We start from the raw sequence: 18537 nt of genomic DNA, 5'->3' as shown, positions 1-18537 counted from the left end.
CTATATTTACCGAACTCTTAATTTGTGTGGTTTTGTATGTGGTAATGTCCTGCCACGTGTATTAACCTTTCAACCTCCTACACCCCCTTTTTCATCCCTGTTTGAATCCCATTCTTCAACTCTTTCCATTCCTCTTGTCTCGGCCTTTCCTAAATCTCTTTCCAGTTGTTACCGTTCCGAAATATTGAATATTTTAGTTCTATAAACTAGGGAGTTACGGAAACTTAAAAGTAAATGTGTATGTTAAGTTTATCATGAAATTGAGGCAGACAAATTCAGTGAAAAAGCTGGTATAGCCTGCTGCATACATCATAATAAAACAATTGAACATTAAATAGGTGTTTCATGTTTTTCTGTCATTGTAAGTTTATTCATGTTTTGTGCTTACAGTCACATTGCACCTACATTCAGGCTTGTTTAGAGTACTGTACATAATTTCTGGCTAAAACCCTGGGTTGTAATCGGGTTAGTGCACATTTCTCCAATTTCTACAGCTTAAGAAGACAATGAAAGAAAAGGGAAGTGAGGGAAAGCTGAAATACGGAAATGTGGCAGCATAAAGAGGAAACAGAGAGAAGGGAACAAGGGTGTAGGGATAACATAAGAAAGCACCACGGAAAGATGGAGAGTTGTTGGGCTCAGTAGGCAATTGATGGAAATTTGGAAAAGAAGGAGTAGAATGCAGTTTCCAGTGGTAGAAAAGGGATGGGAAAACTGAAGGTGGGAAGAAGAGAAAACTCAAGGAGAAAAGAGTAAAAGAGAGGAGTGAAAAAAGAGGAGGATAGAAAGTTGAAGAGAGGATATCATGGCCCAGTTTGAAGTTGGTAGCTGGGGTTCCCAACAGCAACTCTAGGGAAAAGAGCTATGCCACGTCAGTGGATTTATCCAAAATAAAATAAAATAAAAAAACATAAGATTTATGTTTTACTTGAGGCCGTTCCTGCCTGCATAGAGCTGGCATCCCCGGGAGAAACATGTTCATTTCTGTAGTCCATTTTTGGTATGGTGAATTACAATTAACAATGTGAAAATTGAATCTGGGAGTTAGCGCCTAGCATGTCATGAATACATTTGTACATTAATAGACTGCCATGGCTCATATGGGGGTCAGTGACAGAGGAGGCAACACAGAAAATGGTGGCAATGTTACAATCTTAAATTGGATGTCTGGCATGGACATCCATTTACCAAAATGGCAGGGGTAGGAAGTGACATCACACGCCATTTGATCTTTACATTCACTCACACACACATGCTTGGACATACACACACATTCACACACTCTTTCATATAAACACACTCACCTGTACACAACATATATTTAAAAGCTGCTGCCAGGGAGGTTCATATTCCTGCTAGATGTTTTCCATTTTTATTACATTAGTAGTGAATGATACATTATTCACTATTAGTGTAATAAAAAAAGACAAAAAACTAAGAGATTTGAGCACTAACCTATGTTCATAAAGATGAGCTGTCCCTGTCTTCCTGGCACTGCTTTTGCTACCTCTGAGGCAGGGGTCACAAATTCAGTGCCAGGGGTCGCAAGGGCAAAGCCAGGGTTCATAGCTGCGACCTCTGGCAACCCCTAAATGACGCCCGTGGTTCCTGATCCTCTAAAGTGTTCGGTGGTTCCTGCTGTGGCATGGTGTTCTCGATAAAGGGCCCAGAAGCAGGAAGAGGAAGACAGCCTTCTTTAGTCTTCTAAATGAGTAATGCATAGGTGGGTGGATGGGACCTAGATGTCCTTTTATCACCCGCCTCTAAATTAGTCCATACGGGGAGAAAGACGAGAGTTGGAAGGAGGAAGATGAGGGAACTTCAAGAAAGAAGGGTGAAGGTAGCTGGAGGATAAAGACATAAAAAGGTCTTATTACAGTCATCCCACCTTACTTCTGTCAAGCGTTCAGATATTATGTTGGCACCTTAATATGGCTGTTAAGCTCTAATACTGCTTTGCATGTTTTTCCAAAGGTTACCCCCGAGTACAAATAAGCTTGCTGCCCGGAAACTGGAGCATCAGATGTGGGGAGCACTATCCATGTGGACCTTGAATTGTTGAATTTACTTCTGTCCTAGAGACTAAACCAGGGTAACTGGAGAAAACAGAGGACTTTTCTAAGAAATACACTGAAAACATTCATTCATACTTAAAGAGGAGTGTTGCAGGAAAGGAAGTTCAAAGCCTTTAAATGAGGACTTGGAGAAGGGATGGCATTTTCCTAAGTAACAGCATGGAATATCTTTCCCTTATGGTGTTGCCATGAGCTAGGTGGCAGCATGATGACATATGTGGCCTGGAGAAGCTGGGCTTGCTTCCTTCACCAAAGGATTTCCAGTGGCTGTCCCCAACTTTAGTTTACAGTCATTTAGTAGCTTCCTTCCGTGAAAGGGGTAGACAGAATGACACACGTGAAGTAGATATCATGTGTAACTCAACGCTACATAAAAGCTGCAATGTGGAGTCCAAGATCGACCATCTTTTCCCACCCACCTTGTACATCTTTGTCATCATCATTGGACTACCAGCCAACTGTTTGGCACTGTGGGCTGCCTATCTTCAAGTAAAGCAAAAGAATGAGTTAGGAGTCTACCTGATTAACCTGTCCATTGCTGACCTTCTCTACATAGGAACTCTGCCTCTCTGGATAGACTACTTTTTGCACTATGACAACTGGATCCATGGCCAGGAGTCGTGCAAGCTCTTTGGATTTGTTTTCTATACCAATATCTACATCAGTATTGCCTTCCTCTGCTGCATTTCCCTGGACCGGTACTTGGCCGTGGCCCACCCGCTAAAATTCCCTAAAGTCCGGCGGGTTAAAACAGCTGTAGGGGTGAGTGCATTGGTCTGGACCGTTGAGATATGTGCCAATTCAGCCCCACTCTTCCATGATGAGCTCTTCAATGATCGTTACAATCATACTTTCTGCTTTGAGAAGTACCCTATGGAGGATTGGGTAGCGTGGATGAATCTCTACCGCATCTTCATCGGTTTTCTCTTCCCGTGGTTGGTTATGCTACTGTCATACCATGGAATCCTAAGAGCAGTTAGGGGAAACATCTCCACTGAAAAGCAAGAGAAAGCCAAAATTAAGCGGCTAGCCCTCAGCCTCATCATCATTATCCTCATTTGCTTCGCACCTTACCATGTCATCCTGCTGACTCGTAGTGTCATGTACCTCAGCCGGTCCTGTGACTGCAGCTTCGAGGAGAAGATTTTTGTGTCTTACCACACATCACTGGCTCTAACTAGCCTCAATTGCATAGCTGACCCCATTCTGTACTGCTTTGTTAATGAGGGGGCCCGCAGTGACATCACCAAGATGCTAGCCGTGGTCGGGCGCTTTTTCACCAGCTCAGTGCCACAACAGATGGCCAATTCGTCCTTGACCATACAGACACCAATGTCTTTCAAGACCAAGTTTCTGAGTGCAGAAGAACTGCCAATGAATACATTGACTTTGAAGACAAGAGGTATGCTTTCTTGTGACCTTTGTCTCACACTCTGCATGTGGCTTTATCGTTTTCTGCTTTTTCAAATCATGATAGAACGAATGGGAAATGTATTAAAAGGGGATGGGAGGTGTCCTGATACTCAGGAATGCAGAGGAATGTTCCTTTTAATTTTCTTCTCCATTAATTTTTCAGACCTATGATGTTCCTCAAATACTTAGGGCCTGATTTAGAGTTTGCCGGACGGGTTACTCCGTCACAAACATAATAAAATGGAAATAATGGAATCATAATTAGGCGTACAGGATATCCGTCACGTTTGTGACGGAGTAACTCCGTCTGCCAAACTCTAAATCAGGCCCTTAGACTCTTTCTTGCCATTAATACACTCTTTTTACTCATATATTTTCTTCATTTCCTTCAGCTGTATGCACCTCTTGCCTATTCCACTAATAATCATTTCCGTTTTCACTGTTTTTCACATTACCTCCTTTTTAGGTAGAGCGCGCAAGCGCTCTGATTTGTTGTAATCTTTCTGTGGTGTTTTAACCACGCCCACCGCACGCCTATCACTATCACTCGTTCGTGGGCTTGACTTTCAGAAATCTTTTGTTATCATTGGTAAATGCTTTACGTTTGTCCCTCCTTGGGGCAGTTTTGTTACCACCTTGGCCATCGGCTCTCTTACATGGATAATTTCACGATTGCCAATACGTTTGACTGCAAGCAAACTTCCTTTTCCTTTTGTGTCTCTCCTTCGCGCTCATGGATGCCTTGTCGCTTTGAATTGGCTTGCTTATGTCAACTGTTTTACTTTTAATTTTCAGGTTATGTGGCAAGAAAAGTCCAGTTAGGAATTTAGAACGCTAATAGCTCTCAGTCGCGCAAACACGAGACCTATTACATTGCAAATGCTTGTTCTCTTTTTCTATGATTTTACTATTGTGTTTCCCTTCCATTTAAAATGACCATTCTTCTCTTCACCTTTTTCTCTTTACTGTACATTTGCTCCTGTGCTGTCCTTGACCTTCTCTCATCCTTCTTACAATACCTCCATTTCTACCTTCTTTCTTCCTCCTTCTATTCATCCCTTATCTTGAATTCTCCTTTTCTATTTTTTAGCTCCTTTATTTACTTCAGCAACCACAGTTTTGATATATTGCTTTTATAGTCTTATCCTAAACTTCAAAGGAAGTAGGTATTGCTAAGCCAAGCCATTAGTCTACTACAATTTTAAAATAATAAAAGTTGTCTGAAATGAATAAAAAATACGTTGCACCGCAGTGAGTCACTAAGAACATAGAGGGAAGGAGAATTAGCAGAGAGGCCCAGCTCTGGAAAAATGTACCTAATTAGCAGGGAGTCAGCACTCAAACATACCTTTCCCTCCTTCAGTAGACGACATCCAAGACGTTCCAGCGTCAGATTGTCATTTAGGGCATGGGCTCCTGGCCAACCCAGAGAGGTTTCAACAGTGGCAGGGGAAACAAGAGAATAATTCAACACAATAATAGTAGAAAAATATTCTGAGATTCATGTCTATTCACTTTCAAGACTACACAGGAAACCTTTGGAATCTTCAACTTGAGAGAACACATAACTTTTGATTAATTACTTTCAACTTCACGGGCAGTGGTGTAACAATAGCCCCACAGCCCCCACAGTGCAGTGAGCCCCCAAGCTCCAGGAGGCCTCACAGGCACTGTGCACAGGGCCACGGCCTGACAGCTACTGCCTGGGCCCAGAGCGTGGGGGCAGGGGCGGCTTTAGGGTGGTGTGACCGGTGCACCGAGTTTGGTGTGGGTGCTTTGTATAAAAATTACTTACGAGTTTAAAAAGCACTGAACTTGCTTGTGCATTCAGCAGTTTTTATGCAACAATAAAAATGTCAAGCTAGTGGGGGCATGGCTAAGCTGGCCAGTATGGCAGCCGCATCTTGATTAAGCTCCGTGGCCACCAGCCAGCCAACTGCATCCTACCTGACTGTGCGGCCCCCCTGAGAATCCTGGGGCCTGCGGAAGTGCAGAAGGGGCCTGAGACACAGAGAGGAGCACCCCCGGACCAGCAGGGGAGGACGACAGAGCCAACGGGCAGCGCCTGCCGCAGGCCCGCCTGACTTCAAAATGGCAGGTGCCACATAGAGCGCGCTAGGGCCTAGGCGGCCCAAACAAACATCTGACCCAAGTCCGGGGCATCCGAGCCTGCCCTCCCCAGGCCCCAAAATGGAGAAACAGTGAGCCAGCATCAGAATCTGGACCCGGCCGCTGCGGCCCACAAATTAGAGCCGGGTGCGGAGCCCGGCGTCCCGCCTGGCCTGGTGATGGCGGGCACCGCATGATCGGTGGTGGGCCCTGGAGCACGAGGAAGAGCCTGTAAGGAAGAGAGGGCTGAGGCAGCGGTGGTGATTCAAAGGTGAGGTGGGGGGTTGACGGCGAAGCATGGGAGGGGGCCCCACCTCTCCCCCCCTTCCCCTGTGACAGCAGTGGAGGTGGAGAGAGCCTGGTATCTTGTGCTAGGCCCCCACATGGAGCAGCGCACAAATGCGCAGGGGGGGAAGAGACCTCCAGAACCTAGTGGACTGAGGCCTTCAGCTGCGGGGTGCATGGGCCTGGCAGACAGAGTTGGATCGGGTGGAGTGCTTGGGGGCCGGTGCGGGGCACAGGGGGGAGGCTCCAGCCCAGTATGAGGAGGGGCCCAATCTTCTGCCTCTCCCCCCCCCTGTTTGTGGCCCGTGGCGTGGGTCCGGACCCCCACAGACCCCCCTTTGCAAATGGAGGGCCACAAAGACCTGCAGAGGCGACAAGTGGGGGTGAGTGATTGATGGTGGTCCGTGGGGTTGAGGCCTCTGCCTGCAGACAGCGGGGATCGCCGTTGGGGCCGTGGCTCTCCATTCTAGTGGCCCCGCGGGATGGGACGGTGGGGCCATGGGCCAGCTTAGGCTGGCGTCACCTTCCCAGGCCCAGACTACGATGGATCATTAAACAGTCCCCACTCCTGCGTCAGACAGTGCAAGCAAAGCGGCTGGTCCTTCCATGAATCCTGCAACGTTGCGACCAGACCATGGGACCATTCTCAAAGCAATCCAGGACTCCTGAGAAGCTGTAGAGCACAAGGTTGACAAACTCAGCGTAGACCTGTCCCTCATTCGGCAGGACCTGCGGGGGTTCACGGGGAGAGTCTCGAAGTGGAGAAATGTATTTCACAATGGAAGACAAGGTGGCCACCTTCTGGTGCCAGGTTTCGAAGCTCACATCTTTAGTGGCGGAGATGCACGAGCACCCAGAGGGCACCGAAAACCGGGCCCGGTGCAATAATCTGCTATATGTGGGCTTGCCAGAGGCGTTGGATGTTCCGGATCTGGCTGCGGCGCTTGAGGCTTGGTTTCATACGTGGATGTCAGAAGGGAAACTGTCCCCCACCTTTATTATAAACGGGCACACCTCTTGCCGGCCCCGCGCCCTCCTCTGGGCACGCCACCCTGACGGATAATTCTGAGGATCCAGAGCTTTAGAGAACGCAATGCAATCCTGCGTAAAGCCAGAAGTCAGTCAGATCTCCGTTATCAGAACTTAAAAATCCTGGTTTTCAAAGTGTTCAAAACAGAAACTGTGTGCGCTGAACTTGCATTATATGCTGCTTTTTCCCGCCCACCTGAAAGTAATTATTCAGTCCAACACGTTCTTCTTTGACTCACCGGAGTCGTGTCCTGACGCCCCCGGCGTGGGAGGGGGAACCAAGGGAAGAAACTGGAACCCTGGGTGTAGACCACCTCCCGGCCCGCAAGCTGAGGAAACGCTCCTGGAGATCAAGGGCGGTGGCGGGGGAGCGGAAGAGCGGACGGGGGGCTTCGCCGTTGTCTGAGTTGCTGGCGGACGGGGTGCTGGATGCCGCCCTCATGGCACCCCCTGTTTGCGTTGGCAGAGGATGTGCCGACTCCTTCAGGGTGACTGGGGCTGGAGGGGAAGGGGCCTGGAATCTGAGACTCCGCCTGGAGCGCTTGGCGGGGACTGGCCTTTGGGCCGGCAGTAGCCTGAGAGCCTGGAAGGTCTTATTTTGTTGTCATAGTGTTGGTCAGGTTGCACATCCGTGATCATGGCACTGCTACATCTTGAGGACCCCCTAATATATTTTTGTTGTACTCTGCTAGGTTGCAAAAGTGTTGGGTAGGGGCGACAGATGCTTCAGGGATAGAAGTATGGGGTGGGGGGCGTTGGGGGGATTATGGGGAATTGTAGTATGTTGTGGTTGCCCTACTAACTTCGTTCTTTTCAGGTTAGGCCCTTGTACAGTGAGTCCCATGCAGGCTGACCCGTTATCGCGGATTGTCCACAGTAGCCCTGGATCTTGCCAGCTGGGGCCTGATGGAGGACAAGTTTGCCTCCAGGGCCATTACCCCAACCTCTACTATGTCTACAGTACTCTCCTGGAACGTGAACGGTCTGTTAGACCATATTAGGAGAGAACACAGTCCTACGTTACATTAGGAGATACCGCCCGGGGGTGGTCCTCTTACAGGAGACCCACTTGGTGGGAACCAAGTGTCTGTTTCTCAGTCGCTTTGGTTATGATAGGGTGTACCACTCTGGATTTACTAGGGGCTCCAGGGGGGTGGCATTCATGCTTCATAAAACGTTACCCATGCAAGTGGACAAGGTCCACACAGATCCCCAGGGGAGATATGTTTGGGTGGAGGGCCGCCTGGCCGGCCGACAGGGCAATTTCGTCTCATGCTATCTTCCTCCGCAGCTTCTTCAGCCCACTCAGGCGGGGCTGCGTGCTTTGCTCCTGTCCCTACCGCAGGGAATGACTATTCTGGGAGGGGACTTTAACGCGGTCTAGGACCTGACCCGAGAGATTTCTGCCGCCCCAAGTACAGGGCGTTGTAGGTACTCTACGTGCCTATCGAGCTGGGAGGACTCCTTGGGCTTGTGTGACGCATGGCAGATTTGGCACTGCAGACGATAGCGTTCACCTATTGGTCATCGGCCCAGCACACAGAAGCACGGATAGATCTAATATGGCTTCCGGTGGCGGATCTCCTAGCCTTGAAGTTGGTGCAGATCCTGGCCACGGTATCTGGGATCACGCGCCGGTCCTCCTGAGTTGGGGCGCCACAACGCCGAGAGTGCGACCTATGTGGCACTTCAGCGCCAGGTATTTGAAAGACCCCGAATATGTTGAATTCATTAACCAAGAACTAGCGCACTGCCTCCGACAGAACAGTGGCTCAGTGGCCTCGGCTGCGAAGTCTGGGTGGCAAGCAAGCCAGTCTTGAGAGGTAACATTAAGGGGTATGTCAGGTGGCGGGAAGCCCAGTGAACATAGCGGATCACTGAGCTGGAGGTAGGGATGGTGCAGCTGGAGCGTTGCACCGGACGCCTAGGGGGGAGGATGCGGGGTGGCAGTTGGAGATTCGGCGCGGAGTTCAGGCAGGTGTCCCTCGCGGATGCTCAACAGCATTGGCAGGCCTCAACCCCAAGAGTATATGAGCTGGGTGACAAGACCCAATAACTGCTCTACTGGCTGGCAACCCGCGATATCTCGGCCTGTGTGGTGCCCCTCATCAGGGACCGTGTGGGTGTAGCACAAAAGGACCTGTCAGCAATTGCCCTCACTTTTGCCTCCTACTACGAGTGCCTGTACACCCGAGTCCCGCAGCCCACGGCAGAACGGGAAAACCCCACTCTGGGTGACATTCCACTACCATCAATTTCCGTCGTTCTTGGCAGCAGAACTGGACGTTCTGCTGTTGGAGGAGGTGGGAGATGCAATTTCTGTGCTTTAATCAAGGCCTGACAGATACCCGGTTGAATATTACAAGCAGTTTCAGTCGCACCTGATACCTCCCCTGGTTGGGGCGTATGTGGAGGCACTCTGTCATGGCTTCTTCGCTCAGGGGCAGGATACCACCACGATTGTGGTCATACCTAAGGACGACCTGCCCCGGGACCAATGTTTGTCCTGTCGGCCCATCTCACTGATTAACACGGACATTAAGATATTTGAGAAGGTCTTGGCGGCCTGGCTGGTATGGACACTGCCCCACCTGGTACATCCTGACCAGTGACCAGTGTGGCTTCATGCCGGGAAGGAGCACATGTCACTGTCTCCGCCAGGTTCAGGCGGTACTGTCGCAGGTGGATCGGTTGGGAGCTGAGTTGGCACTCCTCCTGGTGGATTTTAGTAAAGCCTTCGACACCCTGGCCTGGAACTTCCTGGAGGGAGTCCTGATGCGGATGGGCTTTGAGCTGAAATTCAGGAGTATGGTCCACCTACAGTCATAGCCCCTCAGTGCAGGTGCAGGTGAATGGCATCCTCTCAGATCCCTTTCCGATCAGACGGGAGACATGCCAGGGATGCCCCCTTTCCCCCTTATTGTTTACCCTGGCCATCCAGCCGCTGGCCTGCCTCATCTGTGAGAATCCACTGATCGTTTGTTGGAGGTGGGGGACTAGCTGTGACTATATGGTGTCTTTGTATGTGGACGATGTCTTGATGTTCCTGGGGCAGCCCTGGCATTCCGGCCCTCGCTGCCTTGAGCTCCTGAAACTGTACGGCTATGCTTAAAACCCAGGAAGTCGCTGCTGGTGGAGGTGCGGGCACAATAGGGGGAGCGAGCTGGTGCCTGAACATTCCGGTAAGGGGTAATGCCTTCAGATACTTGGGGATTCACCTCTCTCCGCTCCTGGATCCGGCATCACAGTTAAATTTTCAGCCCCTATCCCGTGCACTGAGGGATGATCTGGCCCGTTAGACTTGATTGCCCCTGAATCCTCTGGGCTGAAACACCCTTTTTAAATGATCTGCCTCCCCCACTATTTGTTCGCCCTGACAAACTTTCCCTACTTGGTGCCCCGTTCCTGGTTTCGATCCCTCACTTCCAAACTTACCTCCTTCATATGGGGGGGAGGGTGCCACCGGGGGCCTTTTGCTCTGCTCAGAAATCACCCTACGAGGGCAGAATGGGTGTGCCAGACCTTTATGTCTATTACTTGGTGGCTCAGCTGATCCCAATCAATGAGTGGTTTACAGGCGGATGGAACGAATCGACCTACCGCTTGGAGTTGGGTTTCATTGGCTTTGAGGGCCTGTTGGGAGGGTTGTATGGACATATCTGGGGGATGTCTGCACCGGTGATACTCTGATGTCCTTTCAGCAGCAGAGGGAACACTATTTCTTAGCCGGCTCCCAGTTTTCTCGCTTCCTTCAGATACATCACGCCTTGTGGACCTACTTGCTGTCCGGACTTTCTTGCAGATCACAGCCTGCTTGAGGCGAAACTGCTCTCGGGGCACTTGGGGAGGGGGTCAATTACCCAGATCTATCAATCCTTGCTTACTAACGCGCCTGATGGCCTCACCCAATTACAGGATAAGTGGGCAGCTTAGGTGGGAGAATTGGAAGAGGATGACTGGAGAGAGGCCTATCTAGCACCAAGGGAATTGGCCATTTCCCCTAGGTTAAGAATGATCCAGATAAACTACTTTCATATGTCATACCTGCCCACATGGTGACTCCGACATATTCACCCGGGGACCCCCTGGTTTGTATGAGATGTGGTCAACAAGAGGTGCACTTGTTGCATGTGGCATGGGAATGTCAAGGGAATACAACCTTTTTAGGGAGGGGTGGAGCAGGACATCTCGGCAGTCCTTGGCTGTCCCACTGAATTGAACGCAAGGGTGGCACTGCTGGGCTTTTTGGAGTAGTTGGGAGGGCTGGTCAAATATTCATGGGAGTCACCTGCCTGGTGGCTAAGAGAGACATTGCACAGCTCTGGAGAGACTCAACGGTACCGTCACTCTCGAAGTGGTGATCCGGAGTGGACTGGTGATCTCAACTAGAAAAGCCAATCTACGAGGCACATGGCTGTCCCCACAAATATGAGAAAATTTGGGGGAAGTGCAGGCTTAAAGGGGGCTGCCTGTGTGAAATAAAGTTATATGCTGTGTTGGAGAAGGGATGCAGGTTGTGGTCTGCGGAAGATATTGCCTTGATTTATTTAGCAGGACTGTCATGTACTCACTTATACGTATGCGCTTTCTTTTGTTTCTCTGTTGTGCCTGCACACATTTAAAAAATAATAAAATTGTTTTTTTTTAAAAAGTCACGCTAACTCTGATGATTAATATTACTGTTGGTAAGGGATCTGAATTTAGTTTAGTGGCATTTTTTACTCATCATACTGTAGCGCAGAGGGATAATGTGCCTGCTGCAAATAACGTGTACCATGCAGATCACAAAACTGAGAGTGAACTATGAGTAGCGCTTTGAGAAAAAAAAACGTGTATGGCAGAGAGGGGCTATGGAGAGGTGAGGGGCACTGTTGGAGAGTGGTAGTGAGAGAATTCATGAAGAACGAGGTCATGGGGGCCAAAAAGACTGTTGCACCAGGCACCCCCAGCACTAAGACCGGCACTTTGTGTGTGGGCCCCATTCATGTATTTTTCAGGGGAGTTCTCTCAAGTTTCGTTAGGCCACTGTTCATCGGCAGACTGAACAATGTCATCAGGCCCTGGGCCAGCAAGTCATTCCTGAGTTCCAATAGTGCTTTCTTTCTCATAAGTGTGTCTGAGCTCAAGCCCAAATAGTAGTCAACTGTCCTCTGGCATCAGTCTTCTTATGAAACATCACTTGTTTCTTCGAAGTCAGCCGATGACAGGGTGACTGTTCCTTTATCCTGCACCCCATTTCTAACAGCAGAGGGCATTCTGCACTCTTCTTCCCCAACTGTTGCTCCAGGTACAACTGAGTTCCTAGCAACTTCTTAAACACTCTCACATCACCTCAGGCAGCTGTTCATCGTCTATCAGTCGAGGTAATCCTAGCACGTGCAAAGGGCATCGATTATACAGCAGATCTATCTTCATGTCTAGTGTCACTGTACTTTTAATTGCACAGTTTTTAAGAGTCATCTAACCTTCCACTGACTCTTTGATGTCTTAACATTCCCCCCATTGCTTGAATTTTAGCCGTTGTGCCTACGATCGCTGTTTCTAACCCCAGCATATATACTTACAAAGCCTACATTTTCTCTTCATTTGCCTTCACAGCAGTCTCAGTTCTATAGATTTGAGGGGAAGGTCTGCTTTGAGGGCATTTATAGATTTTTGGTAGTAGTAATGCATGCATTGCACCACCCTGTAAATATGGCGCAGGGATTTCGGCCTCGTTGAGCCACATTAACGTAAAAAATAATGACGTTAATGTGGCCCAAGGTGGTGCTAGGGCATTATAAATATGCCCCTCTGTCTTTTCCAATAATGTGGAGATCTAGGTTTAGGAAAATCTTCTTTACTTTGTCAGTTATGCTGTGTGTGTGATAGGCCACCACTGAACACCACTGAACTGGAAATAGTGAGATGGAGCAAGTCCGTCCTATCTTAGCCATCTGGCAAGAAAGCAAAAGGAAGACAAGTACATTGTCTCAGGCCCTTCTGTCTCAGTGAGTCCTAACAACTTTGGGGGTTCACAAAGGTGAGGGCCTGCAAGCAGGTTACAGAGTAGTAGAGACCCAGAAGGCAGAGATTCCAGTGTTAATAAATTGATGGTGCGATACTCTCTTATACACCTTCACCCGCACTCAAAATGTTTCACAGGTTTGCCCGCAACTGCAGTTATACTGCATGTGCCACATCCATCTTCATTCGATGGCCTGGTATGTTCCCATTCATTTCGTCTCTATTGGTGCTACCAAATCACATCCTGCTGTCCCTGGACAAGACCCACTGGACAGTGGAGAGCCTGACTCATAACAAATAACTTGACATGGAAGTCGTGATCGGAGCAATAACCAGAAAGTTTCAAGGAGAGAGGGCTGTCAAATGACCCAGTACTACACCTAACAGGACCTTGCAGCAGTAACAGATTATACATCTTGTAGAAAGTTGGCTCTGTATAGACTATTTCAAAGTAAGAAATAGTGTGCACAGAGTCCAAGGGTTCCCCTTAGAGGTAAGATAGTGGCAAAAGTAGATAATTGTAATGCTCTATTTTGTGGTAGTGTGGTCGAGCAGTAGGCTCATCAGAGGGTAATGTTAAGCATTTGTTGTACACACACAGGCAATAAATGAGGAACACACACCCAAAGACTTACTCCAGGGCAATAAGTTTTATATTGAAAAATATCTTTTCTTAGTTTATTTTAAGAACCACAGGTTCAAGATTTACAGTAAACACTTTAAATGTAAGGTACTTCACTTAGATACTTTAGGAACTTTGAACAAAAGCAATATCATATACAGTCTTTGTAAAAATGGCAATAAGCTATTTTCAAAGTGGACACAGTGCAAAAATCAACAGTTCCTGTGGGAGGTAAGTAAAGGTTAGATTAGGAGGTAAGTAAAACACTTACAAGTCTCAGTTCTGGGGCATAGGCAGCCCACCGTTGGGGGTTCAAGGCAACCCCAAAGTTACCACACCAGCAGCTCAGGGCCGGTCAGGTGCAGAGGTCAAAGAGGTACGCAAAACACATAGGTGCCTATGGAGAATAGGGGTGCTCCGGTTCCAGTCAGCCAGCAGGTACCTGCGTCCTCGGGGGGGGGCAAACCAGGGGGGGTTTGTAGTCACTGGGGGGGACACAAGTAGGCACACAAAACACACCCTCAGTGGCACAGGGGCCGCCGGGTGCAGTGTGCAAAGCAGGCGTCGGGTTTCAGGTAGAAAACAATGGAGGGACCAGGGGGTCACTCTAGCGGTGCAGGCAGGCACAGGGGGGGCTTCTCGGGACAGCCACCACCTGGGCTAGGCAGAGGGTTGCCTGGGGGTCACTCCTGCGCTGAAGTTTGGTTCCTTCAGGTCCTGGGGGCTGCGGGTGCAGTGCTGGTTCCAGGCGTCGGGTCCCTTGTTACAGGCAGTCGCAGTCAGGGGGAGCCTCTGGTTACTCACGGGCTCGCAGTCACCGGGGAGTCCTCCCTAAGGTGTTGGTTCTCCGAATCTCGAGCCGGGGGCATCGGGTGCAAGTCTCACGCTTCCGGCGGGAAACGTGCAGTCTTTGGAAGTTGCTTCTTTGTTGCAAAGAAGTAGCTGAATTTGAGCAGGTCCGCTGCTCACGGGAGTTTCTTGGTCCTTTAGTCCAGGGCAGGCTTCAGAGGTCACTGGTCCCTGTCGGATGCGTCGCTGGTTGCAGGTTTTTGAAGTTGGAGACAGGCCGGTAGGGCTGGGGCCAAAGCAATTGTCGTCGACCGTCTTCTCTGCAGGCTTGTAGGTCAGCAGTCTTTCTTGTTTCTTCAGGTTGCAGGAATCTAGTTTCCTGGGATCTTGGGTGCCCCTAAATACTGAGTTTAGGGGTGTGTTTAGGTCTGGGAGGGCAGTAGCCAATGGCAACTGTCCTTGAAGGTGGCTTCACCCTCTTTGTGACTCCTCCCTGTGGTGAGGGGGGCACATCCCTAATCCTATTGGCAGAATCCTCCAAAACTAAGATAGAGGATTTCTAAAGGCAGGGGTCACCTCAGCTCAGGACACCTTAGGGGCTGTCCTGACTGGTGGGTGACTCCTCCTTGTTTTTCTCATTATCTCCTCCAGCCTTGCCGCCAAAAGTGGGGGCAGTGGCCGAAGGGGCGGGCATCTCCACTAGCTGGGATGCCCTGGGGTGCTGTAACAAAAGGGGTGTTACAGTTCCTGCAGGGGGAGGTGAAAAGCACCTCCACCCAGTACAGGCTTTGTTCCTGGCCACAGGGTGACAAACGCACTTTCCCCATGTGGCCAGGAACATGTCTGGTGTGTGTCAGGCTGGCAGAAACTGGCCAGCCTACACTAGAAGTCAGATTAGTATTCAGGGGACATCTCTAAGATGCCCTCTGGGTGTATGTTACAATACATTGCACACTGGCATCAGTGTGCATTTATTGTGCTGAGAAGTTTGATACCATACTTCCCAGATTTCAGTGTAGCCATTATGGAACTGTGGAGTTCGTGCTTGACAAACTCCCAGACCATATACTCTTATGGCTACTCTGCACTTACAATGTCTAAGATTTTGCTTAGACACTGTAGGGGCTTAGTGCTCATGCACACATGCCCTCACCTGTGGTATAGTGCATCCTGCCTTAGGGCTGTAAGGCCTGCTAGAGGGGTGACTTACCTATGGCACAGGCAGTGTGAGGTTGGCATGGCATTCTGAGGGGAGTGCCATGTCGACTTAGTCTTTTTCTCCCCACCAGCACACACAAGCTGTGAGGCAGTGTGCATGTGCTGAGTGAGGGGCCCCCAGGGTGGAATAAGACATGCTGCAGCCCTTAGAGACCTTCCCTGGCATCAGGGCCCTTGTTACCAGGGGTACCAGTTACAAGGGACTTACCTGAGTGCCAGGGTTGTGCCAATTGTGGAGACAAATGTACAGTTTAGGGAAAGAACACTGGTGCTGGGGCATGGTTAGCAGGGTCCCAGCACACTTTCAATCAAAACTTAGCATCAGCAAAGGCAAAACGTTATGGGGTAACCATGCCAAGGAGGCATTTCCTTACACATCTCTTGATGCCTCTGTGAGAGGAGGCCTCTTTTTGCATGGTTAGCCCCCACTTTTTGCCTGATGTTGATGTGTTCTAGAAGTTGGTAGTGCCCAGGGCCCCTGCTAAACAGGTTCCCTGGGCCAGAGCTCTTTCCCTAAAATTGTTGTGATGCTTGGCACAATTGGTTATACTCTTAAATACCCCTATAAGTCCCTAGTAAATGGGTACCCCAGTCCCCAGGGCAAGAGTTATTAAGAGTAGGCCCCTGGGGGCAGCAGCACGGATTGTGCCACCCCCAAGGGCCCTGCACTCAGATGCACCCAGCATGGGCATTGCAGGCTGAGAGTACTGGGGCAACCCTAAAAGGGTCAACTTGACATGGGACACTCTCTGTGTGCCCTGTCAACCATACGCTGCATATGTTATTGGTAAGTCACCCCTCTAGCAGGCCAGGGTTGTGCCAATTGTGGAGACAAAGGTACAGTTTAGGGAAAGAACACTGGTGCTGGGGCATGGTTAGCAGGGTCCCAGCACACTTTCAATCAAAACTTAGCATCAGCAAAGGCAAAACATTATGGGGTAACCATGCCAAGGAGGCATTTCCTTACACATCTCTTGATGCCTCTGTGAGAGGAGGCCTCTTTTTGCATGGTTAGTCCCCACTTTTTGCCTGATGTTGATGTGTTCTAGAGGTTGGTAGTGCCCAGGGCCCCTGCTAAACAGGTTCCCTGGGCCAGAGCTCTTTCCCTAAAACTGTTGTGATGCTTGGCACAATTGGTTATACTCTTAAATACCCCTATAAGTCCCTAGTAAATGGGTACCCCAGTCCCCAGGGCAAAAGTTATTAAGAGTAGGCCCCTGGGGGCAGCAGCACGGATTGTGCCACCCCCAAGGGCCCTGCACTCAGATGCACCCAGCATGGCCATTGCAGGCTGAGAGTACTGGGGCAACCCTAAAAGGGTCAACTCGACATGGGACACTCTCTGTGTGCCCTGTCAACCATACACTGCATATGTTATTGGTAAGTCACCCCTCTAGCAGGCCATTCAGCCCTAAGGCAGGGTGCACCATACTATATGTGACGGCATAGCTGCATGAGCAATATGCCCCTACTGTGTCCTTGCTAAACCTAGGACACAGTGAGTGAACAGAACAGCCATTGCAATGTATGTATTGGGCACTGGTCAAACATGAATTCCCCAGCTACATAATGGCCACTCTGCACCCTGGGTTGTTGGGTATCAAACAACTCAGAATATTAAATCCAAACTGATACCAGTATTGGATTTAACCCTAAATGTACCCAGGGCCCCCCTTAGAGGTGCCCTCTGCAAAAGCTAACCCTAACTGGCAGAGTTGCTGGCTGGTTCCATCCAGCTGCCACTCCAGACAGCCAATATATAAACCTGGGGAGAGCCCTGGCTCCCTGGTTTGTAAGACAATGCCCTTCCTGGGTGGAGGAACTAACTCCCACTCCCTCAGGAATGTGCAACACCCTGGCGTTAGCTTCAAAGGGCTACAGCCCCTGAAACTCGAGCCTCCAGGCCTGCTGCTAGCGGCAGAGGGCTTCCCCTTTTGCAAACCCCCACTTTTGGCGGGAGCAAAGGTGGGAAACCAGACAGTGGGTAGGGGGAGTGGCCTCACTGAGCATGCACCACCCCTAAGGGCTTGCATACGAAGTGGACCCTCTGATTCAGATTTCTCCATCTTGGAATGGAGAAAAACAGCCAATGAGGTTTAGGGAAGTGACCCTTCCCACAGGAAGTAGTCACTATAGTGGGTGTATCCACCCAAGGGTAAGTGCCCCATTGGACACTACCAGATTCCCCCTAAAACGCCCACTAAATTCATTATTTAGTGGGTTCCCCTAGGCCAAGATTTTAGATTTGAAAAGGATTGGAAAAGGATTCCAAGAAGACAAGAAGACCAGCACCAGAGAAGCCACAGGACGAGAACTGAGGACCTACTGCACCAGAAAAGGCACCAAGATCCATGCTTGCTGCACCAGAGTTCCAACAATCGCGACAGCGGAGGAGCTGCACACTGGACCGACCCCAAGAAACCCCGGGGACCTCCAGGCTTCAAGGATCACCCCAGATCTCCCTCCTGAGTGCAGGCACCACTCAAGAAAAGCAAGTAAATTGCAAAAGACCAAGAAACCAGCGAAGGACACTTCACTGAATCGCCGATATCTCCGTGACCGGAAGTCACAGCTGGACCCAACAACACACAGATGACAGTCCAGAAGTGCCCCCCAACTGTTCCAAGTTTGGTGGTGCTGCGATCCCCAGTGGCCGAGATAGAGCAATACCCTGGGTCCTGGTCAGCTGACATCGGACCAGGAGAAAACCAGCTCCCCCTGAGCTGACAAAAGATCAAGAGGAAGCCCTAGTCGAGAGACTTCAGGGACATCCTGGACCTCTAACCAGAGTGCCCCCATTGTCCTGCAAGTGACCCCCAAAGAGACTTACCTCCAGCGGACTACGTTGCGCACAGCATCCAAGACCTCCAAAACGCCTTGCATCGTGGGTTCTGCTGGGTGCCCCGGGTTCCCAACCTCTTGTGACCTTGAAAGCCAAAGGGGACCCCCAGGCACCACTTTGAATTTGCAAACCAGCTCCTTTTCCAAGTG

The 18537-nt window shown here is 49.9% G+C and overlaps 1 protein-coding gene across 1 annotated transcript in view; it reads left to right on the top strand.

Annotated features, from left to right (window-relative positions):
- The first annotated feature begins 1986 nt into the window (after positions 1-1986).
- Positions 1987-18537, top strand: part of GPR4 (G protein-coupled receptor 4) — a 366706-nt gene continuing 350155 nt past the window's right edge. Inside the window, exon 1 of the mRNA XM_069205993.1 lies at positions 1987-3477. Within this exon, the coding sequence (XP_069062094.1) occupies positions 2427-3477 (1051 nt within the window). The 5' untranslated portion in view covers positions 1987-2426. The remainder of the gene's footprint in view (positions 3478-18537) is intronic.

Source organism: Pleurodeles waltl, chromosome 9 (assembly GCF_031143425.1).
Source record: "Pleurodeles waltl isolate 20211129_DDA chromosome 9, aPleWal1.hap1.20221129, whole genome shotgun sequence".
Classification (NCBI taxonomy): domain Eukaryota; kingdom Metazoa; phylum Chordata; class Amphibia; order Caudata; family Salamandridae; genus Pleurodeles; species Pleurodeles waltl.
This window is presented reverse-complemented; position numbering and strand designations above follow the sequence as displayed.